The sequence below is a fragment of the Trichechus manatus genome, unplaced genomic scaffold (genome assembly GCF_000243295.1).
Source record: "Trichechus manatus latirostris isolate Lorelei unplaced genomic scaffold, TriManLat1.0 scaffold00080, whole genome shotgun sequence".
In the NCBI taxonomy this organism is placed as follows: domain Eukaryota; kingdom Metazoa; phylum Chordata; class Mammalia; order Sirenia; family Trichechidae; genus Trichechus; species Trichechus manatus.
In genome coordinates, this window is record NW_004444016.1 from 1779509 (window position 1) to 1797887 (window position 18379).

Here is an 18379-nt window from a genome sequence, read left to right on the forward strand (position 1 = left end):
GCAAACAACGGACACTTGCACATTTAAAAACTGCCAAGACATTTCCTGGCGACTCATCTGTGAAAATGCACAGCACGGCACAGGTAAAAAGAAACTGATAAGGCATGGGCAACACCATCCGCCACAGAAGGGTCCTGGCCACAGTCTCATGTGCAAAGCCACAGCCCTCTAAGGGGAGAAGGGGAGCCAGTGGGCATGTTCCTTCTATGCAGACACCTGTGTCATGATGGATCACAAGGCGCCAGGAGGCAAACCCTCCCTGGCCCTGTGTGGCTGCCTCAGTGACCTTGGTGGTGTCCCAAAGCTGACAGTGGGGTTGGGTGTCAGCAGCAGGACCCAAGCAACACTGAAGGCAGTGCCTGGTCTGTGCACATGTACACTCACCCAGGAGCAACCCCTGTGGCCGATTCCTTTTTCTTGGAACAAATTAAAAAGAAGCAGTAACACCCAGAGTTTTCCCTACTTAGGGGGAGAAACAGCTTTTAAAAAAAGGTATAAAATTTTCTTGCAGGAAACCTTTCCTTGACACGTAGGGCAGCAACCGTGTAAGAAGCCCCAGGGAGGAGGCCTGCAAGGGTTGTGGTCAGGGTGGGAAGCGGCGGGGTAGATGAACGGAGGCTTTTCCTTTTTTCAGTCTCAAAACGCCTTCTGTGGGGGTGGGATTCAGGGGGGAGGGCAGTAGAGGCGTGGAGAGAGGAGCCTGGCTTCTGCAGGAAACCCCTCCCAGGATTACTGCCGCTGGGTGGGCTAATAACCCATTGGCCAGGCAGACAGAATACTGCCACCACCTTGTCAACAAGACCCCGTGCGAGGTAGTACCATGGTTGCAAAGATTTGACAGGGGTAAGAGGACTGCAGTGGAGGGGGAACATGACCTCTGCCCAATCTGAACATTTCTGCAGACCTTTCCCAGGAGGAAAATGATGGCTCTCTCTGGCCAGAAAAGGCGGTGGGCCCATCCCCAAGAGAGCACAGGCTGCCCTGCTCTTTCAAAGTGGTGACAGTATGGGCAAGCCCGCCCCACCCTGTCTCCTGGACGTCTACCTCAGAGTGGTGCCTTTCCCTCCAGGGGCCAGCAGCTTAGCTCCTGCAGTTGTTTCTACTGACCAGTTTACTGGCATCTCCCCCTGGGTGAGGCAGCGAGGGCAGGGGGTGCTCACTCACACACATGCACACACTCTCTCATCCTCTGCAGCCTTGGGGCCAGGAAGCTGTGATGTCTGCAGATGACCCAGCTGGTGGTGTGCTTGCCCCTCCTCCTTTGTTCAGGGGCCTCCAGATGGGTCTGAATGAGGCCAAGTGTGTTCTGTTGTCCCATGTCGGCTGGTGCCAAACGTGGCCGTGCGCTCATCCATGTAGGCTCTGGTCTCCCACCCCTCCCCACTCACCTGAGGGACTGCTGGCTCTTCTTCTGCCCTGGCTGCCAGTCCTCGGGAAGATAGGAGCCACTCCCAATCTTGGGCCATTCTGCACCAGGCGCCAGGAGTGGCTGTTACTGCCCCTCCAGATGCCTTCTGAGAGAGCCAGGCTCCCATCTCTGCCCGTGCTCAACATTCACGCTGCCCGGAATCATCAGTCATGGTCGCCACCTTGATTTCCTTCCCACCAACAACTCAAGTCTAAACAGTCAAGCGCAGACAACTGCTTAGTCATGCCAACCACCTCCCCCACCAACCTCTCTGCCCTGAGTCACAGGTCTTTGTCACAGTGGCTGGGAGCAACCTCAGATTTTATACAAAAAGCTGGGGACATAGTCAAACCTGAGCATGGGGTGGCTGGTCCCAGGAGACTCCTGCATGTACTGCAGCTTCAGCAGCTCAGCCAGGTACTGGACCACCTTGACATCCTCATTCACCAGACCCAAGTTCAGCTTCAGGAAGCTCACCTGGCGACTGGCCACCAGTTCCTGTGTCTCCCGGTCGTGGGCAGGCAGATGCAAGTGGTGGCAGAAGGTGTAAAGGAAGACCTTGGAGCACAGCTGGGTAAGCATGCTCTGGACATGCATGTAGTAGGTGCTGCCCCGCTTGATTTGGGTGCGATGGTCGGCCAGCCGGGGCACGAGGGTGCCTCTGTACATGGGGCAGCGCAGGGTCTTGTTGTCCAGATCCAGGATGCTTGTGTAGCGGCTGTAGCGCCTCAGGGCCTGGAGGGTGCCAGCACTGGCAGGAGAGACCACTCTGAAACAGACAGGCAAAAGTCAGCAGGAAGAGAAGTGCAGGAAGACAGAGGCAGAGCCTGGAAGGTATGAGCATCCCGAGTCCCGGCCAGCTCCATCTGACCAACACTTACTCTTTCTGGAAGGCAAATCTGATTACTGTGCTCTTCAGTGGCTCCTCACTACCCTCATGACAGAGGCCAAACACCTTGGCATAGCCCACAGGCCCTTCCTGGACTGACTCCTGCCAGCCTCCAAGGCCTCATCCATTACCTCCCTAGGTGGACTAGCCTTTGAGCTATGCCGAGCTTTCTGCAGGGCCTCAAAATCATTGACCTATTTGCTCTGCCTGGAATGCCCTTCTTTCCTTTCATACTTAGTTTACTTCAGTTGGTCAGTGAGAACTTTTTCAGCCTTTCCTGATCCCTCAATCTGGAATAAATGCCCCTCTTTGCGTGCGCCTCTGCTTCCTTGCTGGGTGATCCTGGTCACGTTCCTGAATCTCTCGGAGCCTCCCCTACAAGGAGGTAACAGTGCCTACCTCACGGGGCCGCTGCTGGTGTTAAGTGAGTTGTGCTGAGAGGAGTGCCTGGGCCTCAGTAGTGGCTAAGTGCTAGCTGTGATTACCATCATTGCTACTCGTAGTCTGGCACCTACCAGGGCGGGCACTGCTGCTTACTTGTCTCTCCACTGGACAGGGAGCTTCTTGAGAGCCAGGGTTGAGTCTGCCTTGGCCTAATGCCCCCTCTGCCTAGTATAGGCAGGAAGTGTGGTCCCATGAGGAGAGGAAGTTGAAGTTGTCATCCTTTGGAAGCTGCTTCTTAACAAGCTTCCTCTAGATCAGTTTTCCAGAGCTGGGATTACCCTGTAGAGTCTGGCAAATGGCTGGCTGACTAGATTGTACAAACTAACATACCTCTGAAATTTAGGGCTTATATTAGACATAAGGATTTTTTTTAAAGAGTTAACAGTAACTCAGAGCCAAAATAGTCTCACAACATTTTTTCCTTTTGGGTTTTGTTATCGTCACATATTTAATAATCATTACTAAACACCTGCCCTGACCTAGGAGCTGTGAGTAGAATAAAAACAAGCCTGGAATTCTTGTCCTGAACGAGCTCAGTTTGGTTGGGAAGAGACCTGCACATAAGTGCCCTGATGGGAAGGGAGACATGGCCAAAATCTCCCTCAGAGAGACCCACAGTTGGGAAAATCAAACGGGAATAAGGGAGGAGCTGGCACTGGAGCTGGGCCTTGAAAGGAGGGTGGGCTCTGGGAAAAGCAGAAGGCATTCCGGATCCAAGCAAGCGCAAGCTCAAGGTCCCAGAGGTGGGAGGCAGATACCTGCATAGGCAGTGCATCTGAGAGCACGAGAAGAGCAGGGCCCCTTCAGCCTTCCTGAAAGTTGCCCACTGCTCTGCACTGGCTCTGCCTGCTGGTATGCCTCAGCACCCTTATTTGCACCAGGCTATATACACTATGTATGTGAGCCCTCTCAACAACTCCAGGAGGTGGGTACTGTGGGCTCTACCTACAGAGGCACGGCAGGATCTGGTGAATGCAGGAGTGAGAGGACTGGTCCACATTCACACAGCTGCTTGGGGCAGCCTAGGCTGGAGCTCACAACACTCTCCCCACCCCACCCCCCGTAATCGACACAGACCACACCGCTACAGACTTCAACCTCGTGATGCTTGCCTTCCACTGCTCACCTTCCCCTGGATTGTACTGGCAGGGGAGCTGTAGCAAGTGCAATGCCCACTCCACTTTTGGCCCCTCAGCTGATCCTCAGTGACATGTTCGTCAGGGACCCCTGCTGCATCACCCTCATGCCTGAACAGGACCCTCTGGAGGCAGACATCCCCAAGTCCTAACATCAGTGCACGCTCAGGTTTGAGAAAAATTTAACGGGAGAAATAATCACTCTCCCACTTAGGATTCTTTGCTGGACCTCTGGCTTTTGCAGGAGGGAAGTGTATGTTTAAAGAGTCTGTTTTCCAGGCTGCTCTCTGAAGTCTGGATTGAGAGCCACATGCAGCCTCTGTGCCACTGGCCTACTTCCTGGCACAGTCTGTGTCTGCATCCCCTGCTTGGATCTAAGAGGAGACTGGTCAGTAGGGGCCAGATGTAAGAGGCCCCTCGGCAGACTTTATCACAGGGCAGGTCTCCTCAACTCCAGCTGCAGCTGAAGAAACAGCCAGAGAGGCCAAGTTGCCGACTTCAGGTCCCACAGCAGTGACAGGGCTGGGTTGGGGCTGACCCTGAAGGCCATGCTCTTCCTGTTACTCGCTGCCATGACTGACACATCTTGTAATTCTGGTAACAGGCACAGTGCCTGGCACTCAGCAGACCTCAATAAATATTTGGCAAATGATCACTCAATGACCCAAGCCTCTTACTTCCTACAGAGGAAACTAAAGTCTAGAAGTGTTGGAGTGACATGCCCAAACGTACTCTGTGAATGAACTGGCATTCGAGCTAGGACCAGAACTCACCCTCCCTGGTAACCCAGCACCCACATGACCTTTAGTAGATCCTCAACAAGTGACTCAAATCCTGATGTGTTAATGCACTTGCTTAGATCACACCATGACTACCCCAGGTAAAACCTAATGCAGCAAAGGCTAGAGAAAGCTCCAGGGGACTTCCGCAAGAGGAGATAATAAATCTCATTAATCTTAGGAATTAAGGAGAAAGCTAGAAAATTAGAAGAATTTCTAATTGTTGACTAAAGTCTGGAAGAAATTCGTTTCACCCTTTGTACGTAATGTGGGAAGGACATACAGAGTCAGAAGGGACTTTGATGATCACCTAGTTCAATGCCTTTCTTTTACAGACAAGAATGGGGCTCAGAGAAGGGAAGTGACTTGTCCAGGTTCACAGAATGAGGAAACTGAACACAGCGCATACAGAGGGAAAGAGCCCCTTAGCAAGGCTTAACTCGTTTAGCAGTATTTGGAAAAACAAAAGCAATCCACCAAGCAGAAGTGAGTAACATGGGGAAATGAAATCTAAAGTGTTAAAAGAGGTTGAGAAGGGACTACGGCATTTCCTCATTCAGACAAGCTCCTTGGGCAAACAGAACAGTGAGAGCCAGAGGACGCCTTGCCATCCCTCTGTGACAAGCTGCCCTGAGGACGCCCTGCAATCCCTCTATGACAGCTGCCCTCTCCGAGGACAATTACAGCCTCTGAGGAGCAGATCATTACAGGCAGGACCTGCAGTCCAGCTGTTCTCACACTCTGCTGTACACAGAATTCCATGTTTTACCCCGGCCAACTGATGCAGTCTCTGGGGATGGTGGCCAGGAATCTGTGACTCATAAAATTCTCACACGACAGGGTAGGGAACCACTTAAGAACTGCAAGCCCTTTCCATGACAAACGCAGAAGCTGAAGGCTAGGAAGGGGAATGATTTGCCAAAAGTAACACACTGAGTTGCTGGAGGACCCCATCTGGAAGCCACAGGTCTGGGCCTACCTCACCCAAAGAGATGTGCATTTGGAGCCTCCACCATCTCTAACTGAAGAGGGCCCTTTCCTACCATGTGTAATCAGTTACCTCTGCAGGCCAATAAGTTTCCACTTCTGAAAATCCGTAATGTGCAAAGGGGAGGAGACCCAGTGCTTCACAGGCTTGGCGTAGCAGCCATAGTTGGGGACAAAAATGGACAGTGCTGTCACGAGCTTTCTGACAATGGCCTCGTCCTCCCCCAGGACCACAAGTGTCCTCCCACTGAGCAGTGAGTAGATGGCTGGGTGGGCAAAGGGGTACTGGCGGATGAATTTTAAGGCATTCTGGCCAGCCCTCTTTTTATGCCTCTCACAAGAGGTGCCGGTGGGATGTGCAGAGGAGGGAGTCCTGTCTGAGCTGGTGGAGGCCACACTGCTCACGTAGCTGGTGGAGTCTGAGTAGTTGTCCAGGCTGGTCTTACTGACATCCCGGCTGGCCAGCAGACAGCTAGGGCCCAGCTCATAAGGTGAGAAGCTTTCAGAACTGTTGTCTCGGGGAGAAGGACTGACATTTTCCACTGCGAAGTCCACATGGAAGCCCTGGTCCTTCTGCCTGTAGCGTTGTGGGGGAATGCTCACCACTCCATCATTGTCAGAGAGCTTGTGGGCCAGAGTGGGGAGCGGCACCAGCAAACTGTCGTTCTCCTTCCCAATACAGCAAGAGGAGTCAGTGTGTGATGGGGTGTTTTCCAAGCTGCCCTCCTCTGCCTCCCCTAGATCCAGGGGGCTGGCACTTGCCTGGAAATGGATGGCTCCCTCGTTGTCACCTGCATATGTTTCCTCTTCATTAATGGCACTTGGGTAGCTGGCCTTAAAGTCGTCAGGGATGAGTGCCTCAGAGGGGCAGGTGCTGAGGACTTCAATACTATCCTCACTGATGGTTCTGTGGCTAACTGCCTTGGTCCGGACCACCTGGGGGCTCAGTGGTATCGTGAGGCTGGCCTGGCTGTCAGACTTAGGCAGCACAGAGGTGGACTTCTCAGTTCCTAGAACCTCAATGCTTTCACCACTGCTGATACTCCCTTTCATGTCCATATCCAAGTAGTCCAAGTTCTCCTGCAGAAGAAAACTGCTCACTTCTGTCACCTCCACTTCCTTGTACTCCTCATTTCCAAGTTCCTGCTCCATCTTGATCAGCACAGACTCCACGCTGGACTTGTAAGAACCAACACTAATTAACACTTTGGGACTCAGACATTCTTCCAGAGACCTGGATGGTGGCCTGTCTTGACTGGGCTCAAGAGGTGTGCTACCTTGTTTCTCTACCACCCTGTCAACAACCTCCACAAAGTCTTCAAAGAGGAAGTTCGTTATGTGCTGTTGCTTTAGAAGGGCTCTGTCAATCTGGCTAGTCAAGAGGTAGCACAGGTCTCCTCTGAACATGTGCTCAATGTGGCTGAGCTGAGCCAGTGTCTGGGCGAAATATTCAGTGTCACAGAGCTCTTCCAAGGTCTTCAGCTTCTTGTCAAAACATTTGGTGGACTTTGCTTTGATGAGTTTGGGGGTGTAGGCTGGTCTGCAAGTGTAAACTTCTGTGTCAGCAGACTCATCAGGGTTAGAGGTAGTGGATGCCTGGCCAGCCTGATCCTGCGTGTGCTCTGCCTTACCAGCACTCAAATCAGACCCCTTCAACTTCTGATAGGGGTATGAGCGGATCTGCTTCAGCAGGTCTTGATGTTCAATGATGGACTTCTCCACACTGGCCAGCTCATTGGCTTTCTCAATTGCCTGAGATGAGTAAAAGCCTTTGTCATTGGCTTTCTTCTGAATCTCCGTTTCTGTGTGCAGCACTGTCCTGGTGTAATCCAAGTCTTTCAGCTTTTTTTCAAGTTCCCCAGCAAATGCCTTCCTGTTGCCTGTCTTCAAGCACTCAGAAGCTTTAGAAAATTCAGCCGAAAGCTCCTGGAACTGCTGCATGATTTTGTGCTGGTCTGCCGAGATATAAGCCATGCAAAAGGGCCTCACAAAGCCACGGGCCTCCAGGTCGTACAGGGTAAGGTGGTGCACGTATGCAAAGGCTCCCTCCTTGGAGTCGCCCAGCACCACCTTGGAGTCCTCCACGAAGTTCAGCTTGGGGTAGGCAGAACCAGGGGGATGGCCCACGAAGGAGGCCTGGTAATCCACAGACATGATCCGCAGGGAGAAATAATTGAGATCAAAAGTGCCAAAAACTTTGGTGTCATTGGGGATGGTCAGCAAGGGTTGGGGTCCCACCTGCTCGCTGAACTCAGAAATGAGGATGAAGTCCCGCGAAAACTTGGCCTCGGACAATTTGGACCATGGGTTGGCTCCCTGGCTGGCGAAGGGGAACAGTGGCACCGAGTACTCCTCGGGCAGGGCCACCTCATTGTAAGGCTCCTCCTCGTACTCGTCCTCTTTGGTGAAGGCCACCACGTCAGGGGCGCTGATCATATTTCCAGATGTGTGGAGAGAGCATGGAGAGGGAGTGGGAAAGAATGCAGGGGTGGTCAACGCGGGACGCCGGGCCTCTGGAGGAGGAAGCCAAGTCCTTGTGGCCTTCTTTAAGCCCTCAGGAATCCTAGGCTGCCTCTAACACAGTCAAGGACTCAAACTCCCACAGCGCCATCAGAAGTGTAGCTTCTTCGGAGCCTTCGACGGCTTCATTAACCCCAAAGAAGACCGGGGAAGCTGGCTGCCCTCCTCCTCAAGCGGCAAGCGCGGCCGGCGCAAGGCATCTGCAGCGAGGTGACCGGCACTGCCCTGAATCCACCGCGCCAGTAACAGCTGAGCCAGGAACGCGTGCCTAACGCGGGACTACGGGCTACCGCAAGGGTCAGCCAAGCATTGCCGCCCCCACACCCTGAGGGCAGAAACCGTTGCGGCTCCTCGGACGCCACAACCGGGAGCCAGCTACCGTGGCGCCGCCATCTTTGTGTCACATGACTCGTGAAGTCGGTGCCGCGTGACCCGGAAGCGCTCCTCTGGGCTTCCGAGTAGGCGCGGAAGAGAGTGTGAGAGCGCGCGGCTTAGTCCGGACTGCGGAGAGTCGATGTTTTCCCGGGATCAAGCCGATTAGCCGCCGATCCCCCTCCGGAAGGAGAGGAGCGCGCAGGCAGAGGGGGCGCGCTCGTCCGCGGGTCCCGGCAGTCGCCTGGCAGGCTGGTGGGGAGGCGGCCGGAACGTGGGTGGTTCCCGGGGGCGCTTGTGCCCTTGCTGCGGGCGGCGGGCGGGCTTCAGCGCGGCTCTCCTAGCATGCCCGGAGACCGGGGATGATCTTCTCGGCTGCCCGCCTTGCGCGCCCGTGGTTGCCACGGCCCGGAGCCCGCGCCTTGTGCCGCGCCGCCATGGAAGTGGCCTTCCGAGGGGTGCGGAAAGTCCTCTGTGTGGCCGAGAAAAACGACGCGGCCAAGGGCATCGCCGACCTGCTGTCCAACAGTCGCATGAGGCGGGTAAGAAAGCATATTTCCCATCCGCTGTGCCCCGGAGGGCGGCCCACCGAGTGGCACACTGCCGTGGGCGCCTGGAGTAGAGATGGAGGCAACAGCTCTCACTTCTGGGACCCCCCGCCCCTGCTTTCTCTGGACTATTGCGGTGGACTCCTGTTTGGTTTCAGGCTCTCCTCGAACTGATGTTGTTAGATGCGATCGAGTGGGTTACGACTCATAGCAACCCTATGTATAACAGAACGAACACTGTCTAGTACTGCGCCATCCTGTCAATGCTTGCTGTGTTTGAGCCTATTGTTGTAGCCACTGTGTCAGTCCATCTCGTTGAGGGTTTTTCTCTTTTTCGCTGACCCTCTACCAAGCATGATGTCTTTCTCCAGGGACTGGCCCCTCCTGATAACATGTCCAAAGTATGTGAGACGAAGTCCTGCCATCCTGTCTTCTAAGGAGCATTCTGGTTGTACTTCTTCCAGGACAGATTTGTTTGTTCTTTTGGCAGTCCATGGTATATTCAATATTCTTCACCAACACCATAATTAAAAGGCGTCCATTCTTCTTCAGCCTTTCTTATTCATTGTCCAGGTTTGGCATGTAGTTAGGACGTTTCACTTACTTGCTTGAAAACCTTTAATCCACCCTCCCTCCCCCCAGCTGTTCCCTAGCTTGTCTGCTGCTCAGAATCGCCTGGGGCACTGGCAAGTTAGTCACTGAAGTCTGGGAACTACTGACCCAAGTCCTGCTGTAATTTGGCCTTTAATTGGCCTAGCCCTCCCCATCTTCTGCCACATTCCCTGCCCACTGCGCAGCTCTTCAGGATTTGGGAATCAGCAGTGAAGTCAGTTCTCCACCTACTCCTACAGATTAATTCCAGAGACAGGCACATAAGACAGACAGACAAGCAAGCATGTGTTTTAGACACACTGGAGGCACAAAGAAAAGGGAAGGTAAGAAAACGCTTCACAAAAGAGATGACATGGGGACCTTACTCTCTCAAACAACGAAAGTAGATCCTGAAATGGTTTTCTAAAGAATTTTTTAGAGCATGCGGTGAAGTTCCCTGCTGCTTTTTCTTTCCAGATCCCAGAGTCCCTGGACTGCACTGCCATGTCCAGGGCAAGGATAGTGGGTGCATAAGCCAAGGTTGTGTGTCAGCTAAGAGCTTTACCTCTCTCCAGGGTCTAGCATCTCGGTGACCAGCCCCAACGTTGTCTACTTCTAGGCCTCTCGGTCTCTTGAGAATGACTCTTCTACCCTTAACTACTTATCCTTCAGGACTTTGCTTAGATATTTCTTCTTTAAGGAACCTTTTCCTACACCCTTCTCTCTCCCACTAGGTCAGGGATCCTCTCTGATGTGCTGTGGTGGCATCCTATTGTCCTACTTGGAAAGCACCTACCCATTTTCAGTTCAATAATGCACTGTGCCTCATTTGATGCCTTTCACCACCCTTTCTTTGGCTGGGAGTTCCAGAAGGCAGGGACTATGTCTTTTTTGTTCAGTGTTATACCCCTAGTGCCTAATACAGTGTCTGGAAAACAGGAAATTCTTAATAACTATTTGTTGAATGAACGTTTGAGCTAAGTCTGGAAGGCTTTACCAGGCAGTGGAAACAGTATGTATAAAGAACAACACAGTGGAGCATAGCAGCTTGACATGTTCAAAACCAGTGAGAAGTTAGTTAAGCACATGGGAGGAGGGGACAGTGAGATAAGCAAGAGAGGCAGTTGAAGGCTGGTCATGAGGGCCATTCCTAAGTATTAGGGAGCAGTGTGGGTTTGGTGTGTGTGTGTGTGTGTGTGTGTGTGGTACAATTCACATACAATTCACTGTTTTATCCATTTTAAAGGATATAATTCGGTGGCATTTAGTACATTCACAGTGTGTTCAATCATCACTACTACCTAGTTCCAGAAGATTTCATCACCCCAAATGGAAACTCTGTACCCATTAAGCTATCACTGCCCACACCCCCCACTTACTTAGCATAGTGTTTTTTGTTCATCCGTCTTGTAGCATGTATCAGGACTTCATTCCTTTTTATGGCTCGATAATATTCCATTGTATAGATACATTTTGTTTACCCATTCATCCATTGATGAATGTTTGGGTTCCCATCTTTTGGTTATTTTGAGTAGCGCTTCTGTGAAAATTCATGTTCAAGTTTTTGCTTGAATACTTGTTTTCAGGGGTTTTTTTTTTTTTTTCCGGTATATACCTAGGAGTGGAATTACTGAGTCATATGTTAATTCTATGTTTAACTTTTTGAGGAACTGCCAAATTGTTTTTCACAGTGGCTAGCACCATTTTACATTCCCACCAGTAGTGGATGAGAATTTCAGTTTCTAACGTATTCCTCCCCATCCTCACTAACACTTATTATTTTCTGTTTTTCTGATAATAGCCATCCTAGTGGATGTGAAGTGGTTTTAATTTGCATTTCCCTAATGACTAATAAGGGGGCAGTGGTGTTTCAGTGATAGAATTCTCGCCTTCCATGCAGGAAACCGTCGTAGTCATCTAGTGCTGCTATAACAGAAATACCACAAGTGGATGGCTTCAACAAAGAGAAATTTATTCTCTTACAGTGTAGTAGGCTAGAAGTCCAATTTCAAGACACCAGCTCCAGGGGAAAGCTTTCTCTCTGGAGGAAGGTCCTTGTCATCAATTTTCCTCTAGTCTAGGAGCTTCTCTGCACAGGAACCCTGGGTCCAAAGGACACACTTTGCTCCCAGCACTGCTTTCTTGGTGGTATGAGGTCCGCTTGTCTCTCTGCTCACTTCTCTGTTTTATATCTCAAAAGAGATTGACAAAAAACAATCCAGTCTTGTAGATTGAGTTCTGCCTCATTAACGTAACTACTACTAATCCTATCTCATCAACATCATAGCGATAGGATTTATAACACATAGGAAAATCACATCAGATGACAGAATGGAGGATAATCACACAACACTGGGAATCATGGCCTACCCAAATTGACATGCATATTTTTGGGGGCCACAGTTCAGTCCATGACAGAGACCATTATTAGATTGCTGTGGATCACAACAGAATGTTGTGCATGGGGTTGCCATGAATTGGGGATCAGCTCTACAGCAGTTAACAACAACAGTAATGACAAATGACTTTGAGCATTTTTTCATGTGCTTCTTGGCCATTTGTGTATTTTCTTTGGAAAATGTCTGTTTAGTCCTTTGCCCATTTTTCGATTAGGTTGTCTCTCTTTTTTTTTTTTTTTAATTGATTATGCTTCCAGTGTCATATCTCACAGTTCATTGCCAAATCCAAGGTCATGAAGATTTATCCCTGTGTTTTCTTCTAAGAAGTTTATAGTTTTAAATCTTATATTTAGGTCTTTGATCTATTTTGAGATAATTTTTGTATATGGTATGAGGTATTGGTACAACTTTATTCTTTTGCATCTAGATGTCCAGGTGTCCCAGCACTATTTGTTAAGGAAACTGTTCTTTCCTCATTGAATGATTTTGGCACCCTTGTCAGAAATCAATCAATCACTAAATCACACATGTAGAAACTGTTGTTTTGGCGTATGTTTTGCTGTGTATGTTCTCAACGACCACAAATAAATAAGATTTAGGAAAAAAATCAATTGACAATAGAAGTATAGATTTATTTTTGGACTTTCAGTTCTATTCCACTGATCTGTACATCTGTACTTATACGAGTACCATACTGTATTGGTTACTGTAGCTTTTTGTAGTAAGTTTTGTAATCAGGAAGTGTGAGTCCTCACTTTTTTTTCTTTATTAAGATTGTTTTGGTTATTCAGGGATTCTTGCAATTCCATTTAACTTTCTATTTCTGCAAAAAAGGCTGTTGCAATTCTAACAGAGATTGTACTGACTCTGTAGATCACTTTGGGAAATACTGTGGTCTTAACAATATTAAGTCTTCTGATCCATGAATATGGGATGTCTTTCCATTTATTTAGGTCTTTAATTTCTTTCAGCAGTGTTTTGTAGTTTGCAGCATGTAAGTTTTGCACCTCCTTGCTTAAATTTATTGCTAAGTATTCTTTTTGATGCTATTGTAAATGAATTTTTTTAAGTTTCCATTTCAGATTGTTTGTTGGTAGTGTATTAAAATCAAACTGATTTGTGTGTGTTGATCTCGTATCTTGCAACTTTGCTGAATTCATGTATTAGCTCTGATACTTATTTTGTTGATTCTTTAGGACTGTCTCTATATAAGACCATGTCATCTGCAAAAAAAGAGACTTTTTATTTCTTTTTCTTGTGTAATTGCTGTGCCTACAACTTCCAACACAGTGTTGAATAGTAGTGACAAAAGCAGGCATCCTTGTCTTATTCCTGATCTTAGGGGGAAAGCTTTCAGTCTTTAACCATTGAATATGATGTTGGTTGTGTGTTTTTTGTAAATGTCCTTTGTCATGTTGAGGAAGTTCCCTTCCATTTCTAGTTTTCTGAGTGTTTTTACCGTCAAAGGTGTCGGATTTTGTCAAATACTTTTTCTGCATCAGTTAAGATGAGCCATGTTGGCAGTTCCTTGAAAAATTAAACATAGAACTACCATATTGTTACCAGGTTCTGCTCAGCGTGACTCGTATCGGCCAATAAACAAGAGACCAAGGTGGGAGAGTAGAAAGGTGACTTTATTTCATTGCGCAAGGAAAGGAAGCAGTTGGGCCTGCTGCCACCAAAACTGCTCCACGAGGACAAGGGGAAAGGTTATTTTTAAGAGGTGTACAAGTAGGGAGTTCATACAAGTTACATCAGCAACATTCTTAATCATACTACACAGGCACAGTGCAGTTTACATATAACTTCATACATCGCCAGGATTTTTATGGGGCAGAGCAAGCAAAGAAACTAGGATTCTAAAGCAAAGTTGTGGGGCAGGCCAAGCAGTGGAACCTGGATTCTAATGCAAAGTTGTGGGGCAGACCAAGCAAAGGAACTAGGATTCTAATGCAAAGTTGTGGGGCAGGCCAAGCAAAGGAACCTGGATTCTAATGCAAAGTTGTGGGGCAGACCAAGCAAAGGAACTAGGATTCTAATGGAAAGTTGTGGCGCAGGTGAAGCAAAGGAGCTAGGATTCTAATGAAAAGTTGTAGAGCAGTCCAAGCAAAGGAACTAGGATTCTAATGCAAAGTTATGGGGCAGGCTGAGCAGACTGCTTGAGGCAGTGGAATTTTCTGCAGCCTGGGGACCTCTCCCTTATTATGACCCAGCAATTCTACGTATGTATCCAAGAGACCTGAAAGCAGCAACACAGATACCTGTACACCAGTGTTCATTGCAGCACTGTTCACAATAGGTAAAAGGTAGAAACAACCTATATGTCCATCGTCAGATGATCGGATAAAGTGTGGTACATACGTACAATGGAATACTGCTTAGTCAGAAAGAGAAATGAAGTCCTGATCCATGCTACAACATGGATGTACTTTGAAAACCTTATGCTCAGTGAAATAAGCCAATCACAAAAGGGCAGATATTGTATGATCTCACTTATATGAAATAACAAGAATAGACGATGTATAGAGACCAAAGTTCGTTAGTAGTTACCCAGGGCAGGAGAGGGGAAAACAGGGAGCCATTGTTTAGGAAGCAGTATTTTTTTATGGTGATGGGAATTTGGCAATGACTGGTGATAGTTGCACAACAATTAATGTAAGTGATATCACTAAATTGTACACCTGAAAAATGTTGAATTGGCAGATGTTCTGTTATATATGTATTTTTACAACAATTTAAAAAAAAAGAATGCAAGGTTCAACAACTGGTCTCTATTCACCTGGAGTAACAGAGAAGGAGAGTCAGGAGGATATGGAATGTGTGGCTAGTTCCATCCATAAACAACTGCGTCCTTTGCCATGAGACCAGAAGAACTGGATGGTGCCTGGCTACCATTACTGAACGTTTTGATCAAAGATTCCATAGAAGAATCCTTATCAAAAGGGGGAAAATGCAGAACAGAATGTCAAATTCTCATGGACTGTAGACTTTCTGGAGCCATGGAGGGTGAGACTGTTGCCCTGAAATAATCTTTAATACTTAAACCAAAAATATCCCCTACAGTCATCTTAAACTCGAACAGTAGTTTAGCTTAACTAGTAAAAAATGTCTACCTTGAGCATTATGCTTTTTTAAGATCTAGCTATATGGGATCAAATTGACAAGAACAGCTTGAAAGATAAGATAGGAACCTTAGGGTGCAGTGAGTTCATGGTAATGAAGGAGGAACAACTCAGAAAAGGGGGGTGAGAATGGTTGCACATCTTGAAGAATGTAATCAATTGTACATGTAGAAACTGTTGAATTGGTGTATTTGGCATGTAAGGCAGGAAGCCTATCAGTGAGACTGTGGAGCTAACATTTTAGTCAGGAAGACGGAAGGTAATTGTTGGGTCAAGGTCCAAGGTTGCCAAGAAAGACACAACTCACACACAGGTATTGAATGGAACAATGCTGTTATGGATTGAACTGTGTCCCCCAAAAACATGTTGTAAATCATAACCCCTATACCTGTGGATGGAGCCCTGGTGGCATAGTGGTTAAAAGCTTAGCTGCTAACAAAAAGTTCAGCAGTTCGAATCCATTAGCTGCTGTTTGGAAACTCTATGGGGCAGTTCTACTCTGTCCCTATAGGAGTCGGAATCGGCTTGACAGCAATGGGTTTGGTTTTTTGGTTTTAACAGGCTACGAATTGGTATCAGGATCAACTTGGAAATAACAGGAACAACTTGGGAGCAGGCGCAGGAAGCACAGAGGCAAGGTCTTCTTCAGTGCAGGACAGCTCTGTCAGAGTACCTCTGCCATCAGACCTCTCCACTGCTAACTGCCCCAGTTCATGGCCAGTCCAGTAGCCCACTCAATTCTCTTAGCTGCTTTCTGCCATCAGGCCTCTCTGCCATCAGTTCTCTCTGCCACTGACTATCCACCATCGGCTTCTCTGCTGCTAACTGGCCCAGCTCATAGCCAGTGTAGTAGCCTGCTCAGCCATGCAGGCCCTCTCAGCTCTCTGACTCTGCTGCCAGATCCCTTCCAGGCCTCTGGCTACTGACTCTGCTGCCAGGACCCTTCTAGGCCTCTCAGTCACCATCTCTACCACCGAGTCCCTTCCAAGCCCCTCACTGTCTTCAACGTTACAGCCCTTGACCCATATTACAGCTCTTTTAGAAGGTTCCCCGTACAGGAACCCTGGGTCCAAACCATTCCACTCCAGGCTCTACTTGGTCTTGAGGTTACCTCCTCCCCTCTCAAAAACCTCTGTGACAGGGGTTGGCAGCTTATATAAGCAAACTCCTTGTCAATTTCAAGGTGTGGTCCTCTTAGCAGGACCAGTAACCAACCAATCCCTTCCTGGGACTGCAAGTCAGTCAATCCTGTTGGGCGGTTTTACACACCACCTTTCTGAATAGTAAACTGGCCAATCACTGCAAAGTAGGTAAAGTAGACCAATCACAGGGCAGACTGTGGCCCAACCAGTCATTTTTTGGAGAATTACAAACCCAGAGCCAGGAAGGCCATATATAAGAGAAACCCAGTGCATTGCAGTCCCCTACCACCAGCACCTCACCCAAGAGGTGGGATTGCAAATAATTGCATACTGTCCTCAGTACATGGGAATTACAGGGAGACAAGTTTGAAATTTCAGGAAAAATATTCTATATCTTCAAGACTATTGGTAGAATAGGCCTTGGGAGAGCCCTGGCCCTGGAGTCAGCAGACTATTGGAGGATGAGACAAGTGGTTTTCAATACGTGAAGCTACTTGAGGCTGGACTGCAAAGAGTCTGAGTTAGGACTCCAGCCTTGCTGCAACCAGAGCACATCTGTCTTTTTATGTGTCGGGGTCATTTTATGTCAGAGTCCATGTCAGACTTTGTTTGGGGAGTCTCCTTGCTTTCTTAAAATGAAGTTTCAGAAACTATTGATTAGACGATTTGTATTCTCTATTGCTAAAAGGACTTACTAGTATTTGAGTCTGTAGAAGAATTTTCTTTTGGCCACATTAGACTAGCTGAACTCTAGGTTGTTGTTAATTGCCATCAAATTGGCTCCAACTCACGGTGACCCCACGTACAACAGAACAAAACTTTGCTTGGTCCTGTGCCATCTTCCTGGCACATGATGCTCATGTTTGAGTCCATTGTTGGGGCTGTTGCATTAGCCCATCTCATTGAGGGTTCCCCTCATTTTTGTTGGCCTTCTACTTTACCAAACATAATATCCTTTTCTAGTGCACCGGCTAATTTTCAGAAGTACATTGCCACGCCTTTCTTCCTAGTTTTAGTCTGGAAGCTCCACTGAAACCTGTCCACCATGGGTGACCCTATTGGTATTTGAAATGCCAGTGGCATAGCTTCCAGCATCATAGCAACACAAGCCAGCACAGTATGACAAACTGACAGATGGGTGGTAGGAACTCTAGGTACCAGATACTAAAATAACTTCTCTCTTAAAATTTGCCATTGTGCCATATTCATTGTTGGCTGCAGGCTTTGCGATTCCATACCGAAAAATCGTCTTTGTGCAGCTGTGAAAGTTGAGTAGTAGCATCAGAACCTGTAGAGAATCAAGTTTAGCCCAAAACCGATCATTATGAGGTGGAGGTGAGACACACCTCCACTCTCCAACCTTTGTACCAGTTTGGACACCAACCATGCCTCCCACAGCACTCTACTTCTGGGTTCAATAATCCGTTGCAGTGGCCACACAGAACTCACAGACCATATACTTACAGTTAAGTGGTTTATTAAGGAAGCAACAGGGTACAACTCAGGATCAGGATCAACAGGCTGCAACTCAGGATCAGCATCAGGCAGTCTGGAAGGTACCCCCAAAGAGGAAAGCACATCCCTCCCTTCTTCAGTTCAGGGCACCTCTCTCAGGTCCTCTCGGCTGTACAAGCAAGCAGGACCTTCTCTTTGCCATGCACGCGCCCCTCTCAGCCGTGCAGGCCTCCTCTCAGCCCCTTCAGGACAGGCCTCTCTGCCTTCAGCCTCCCTGCCATCACCACCAACTCAGCCACGGCCAGGCCTGTTGCCACTTGCTCTGCCAAAAGCTCTCTTCTGGGCCTCTTGCTGTCTTCAGTGTTATAGCCCTTGACCCGTGTTGCAGCTCTTTTAGGAGGTTCCTTGCCTCTTCTTCCACAGCTGCTTCTTTGTTCTTTCTTTCTTCTGCTTCTTTCTGCCTCCTGTCTGAAAAACATTCTCTGGGGTTGGCTTCATGTATATGCAAACTCTTCATCAATTTCAAGGCATGGCCCTCCCACAAGGGCCACTAACTGACCAATCCCCTCTGGGTAGGCCGCAGACAC

General features: G+C 48.5%; 2 protein-coding genes across 2 annotated transcripts in view; one reads left to right on the forward strand and one right to left on the reverse strand.

The window, feature by feature from the left end:
• Positions 1-1097: 1097 nt before the first annotated feature.
• Positions 1098-8546, reverse strand: SMCR8 (SMCR8-C9orf72 complex subunit). Its single transcript, XM_004380997.2, has 2 exons — positions 5717-8546; positions 1098-2177 (listed from the first exon to the last, which is right to left on the reverse strand). Exons 1-2 carry the CDS (start codon positions 8077-8079, stop codon positions 1724-1726), a joined length of 2817 nt encoding a protein of 938 aa, XP_004381054.1. The 5' UTR covers positions 8080-8546; the 3' UTR covers positions 1098-1723.
• A 111-nt stretch (positions 8547-8657) lies between these two features.
• Positions 8658-18379, forward strand: part of TOP3A (DNA topoisomerase III alpha) — a 39568-nt gene continuing 29846 nt past the window's right edge. The window contains exon 1 of the mRNA XM_004380998.2: positions 8658-9077. Coding sequence (XP_004381055.1) covers positions 8898-9077 — 180 coding nt within the window. The 5' untranslated portion in view covers positions 8658-8897. The remainder of the gene's footprint in view (positions 9078-18379) is intronic.

What these genes read in the sequence shown, in the direction of transcription:
- SMCR8 (XM_004380997.2), bottom strand. Translation starts at nt 8,079, where the DNA reads ATGATCAGCGCCCCTGACGTGGTGGCCTTCACCAAAGAGGACGAGTAC. An exon ending in AAACTTATTGGCCTGCAGAG is followed by an intron (nt 2,178 to 5,716) that starts GTAACTGATTAC and finishes TGTCTGTTTCAG; the next exon opens with AGTGGTCTCTCCTGCCAGTG.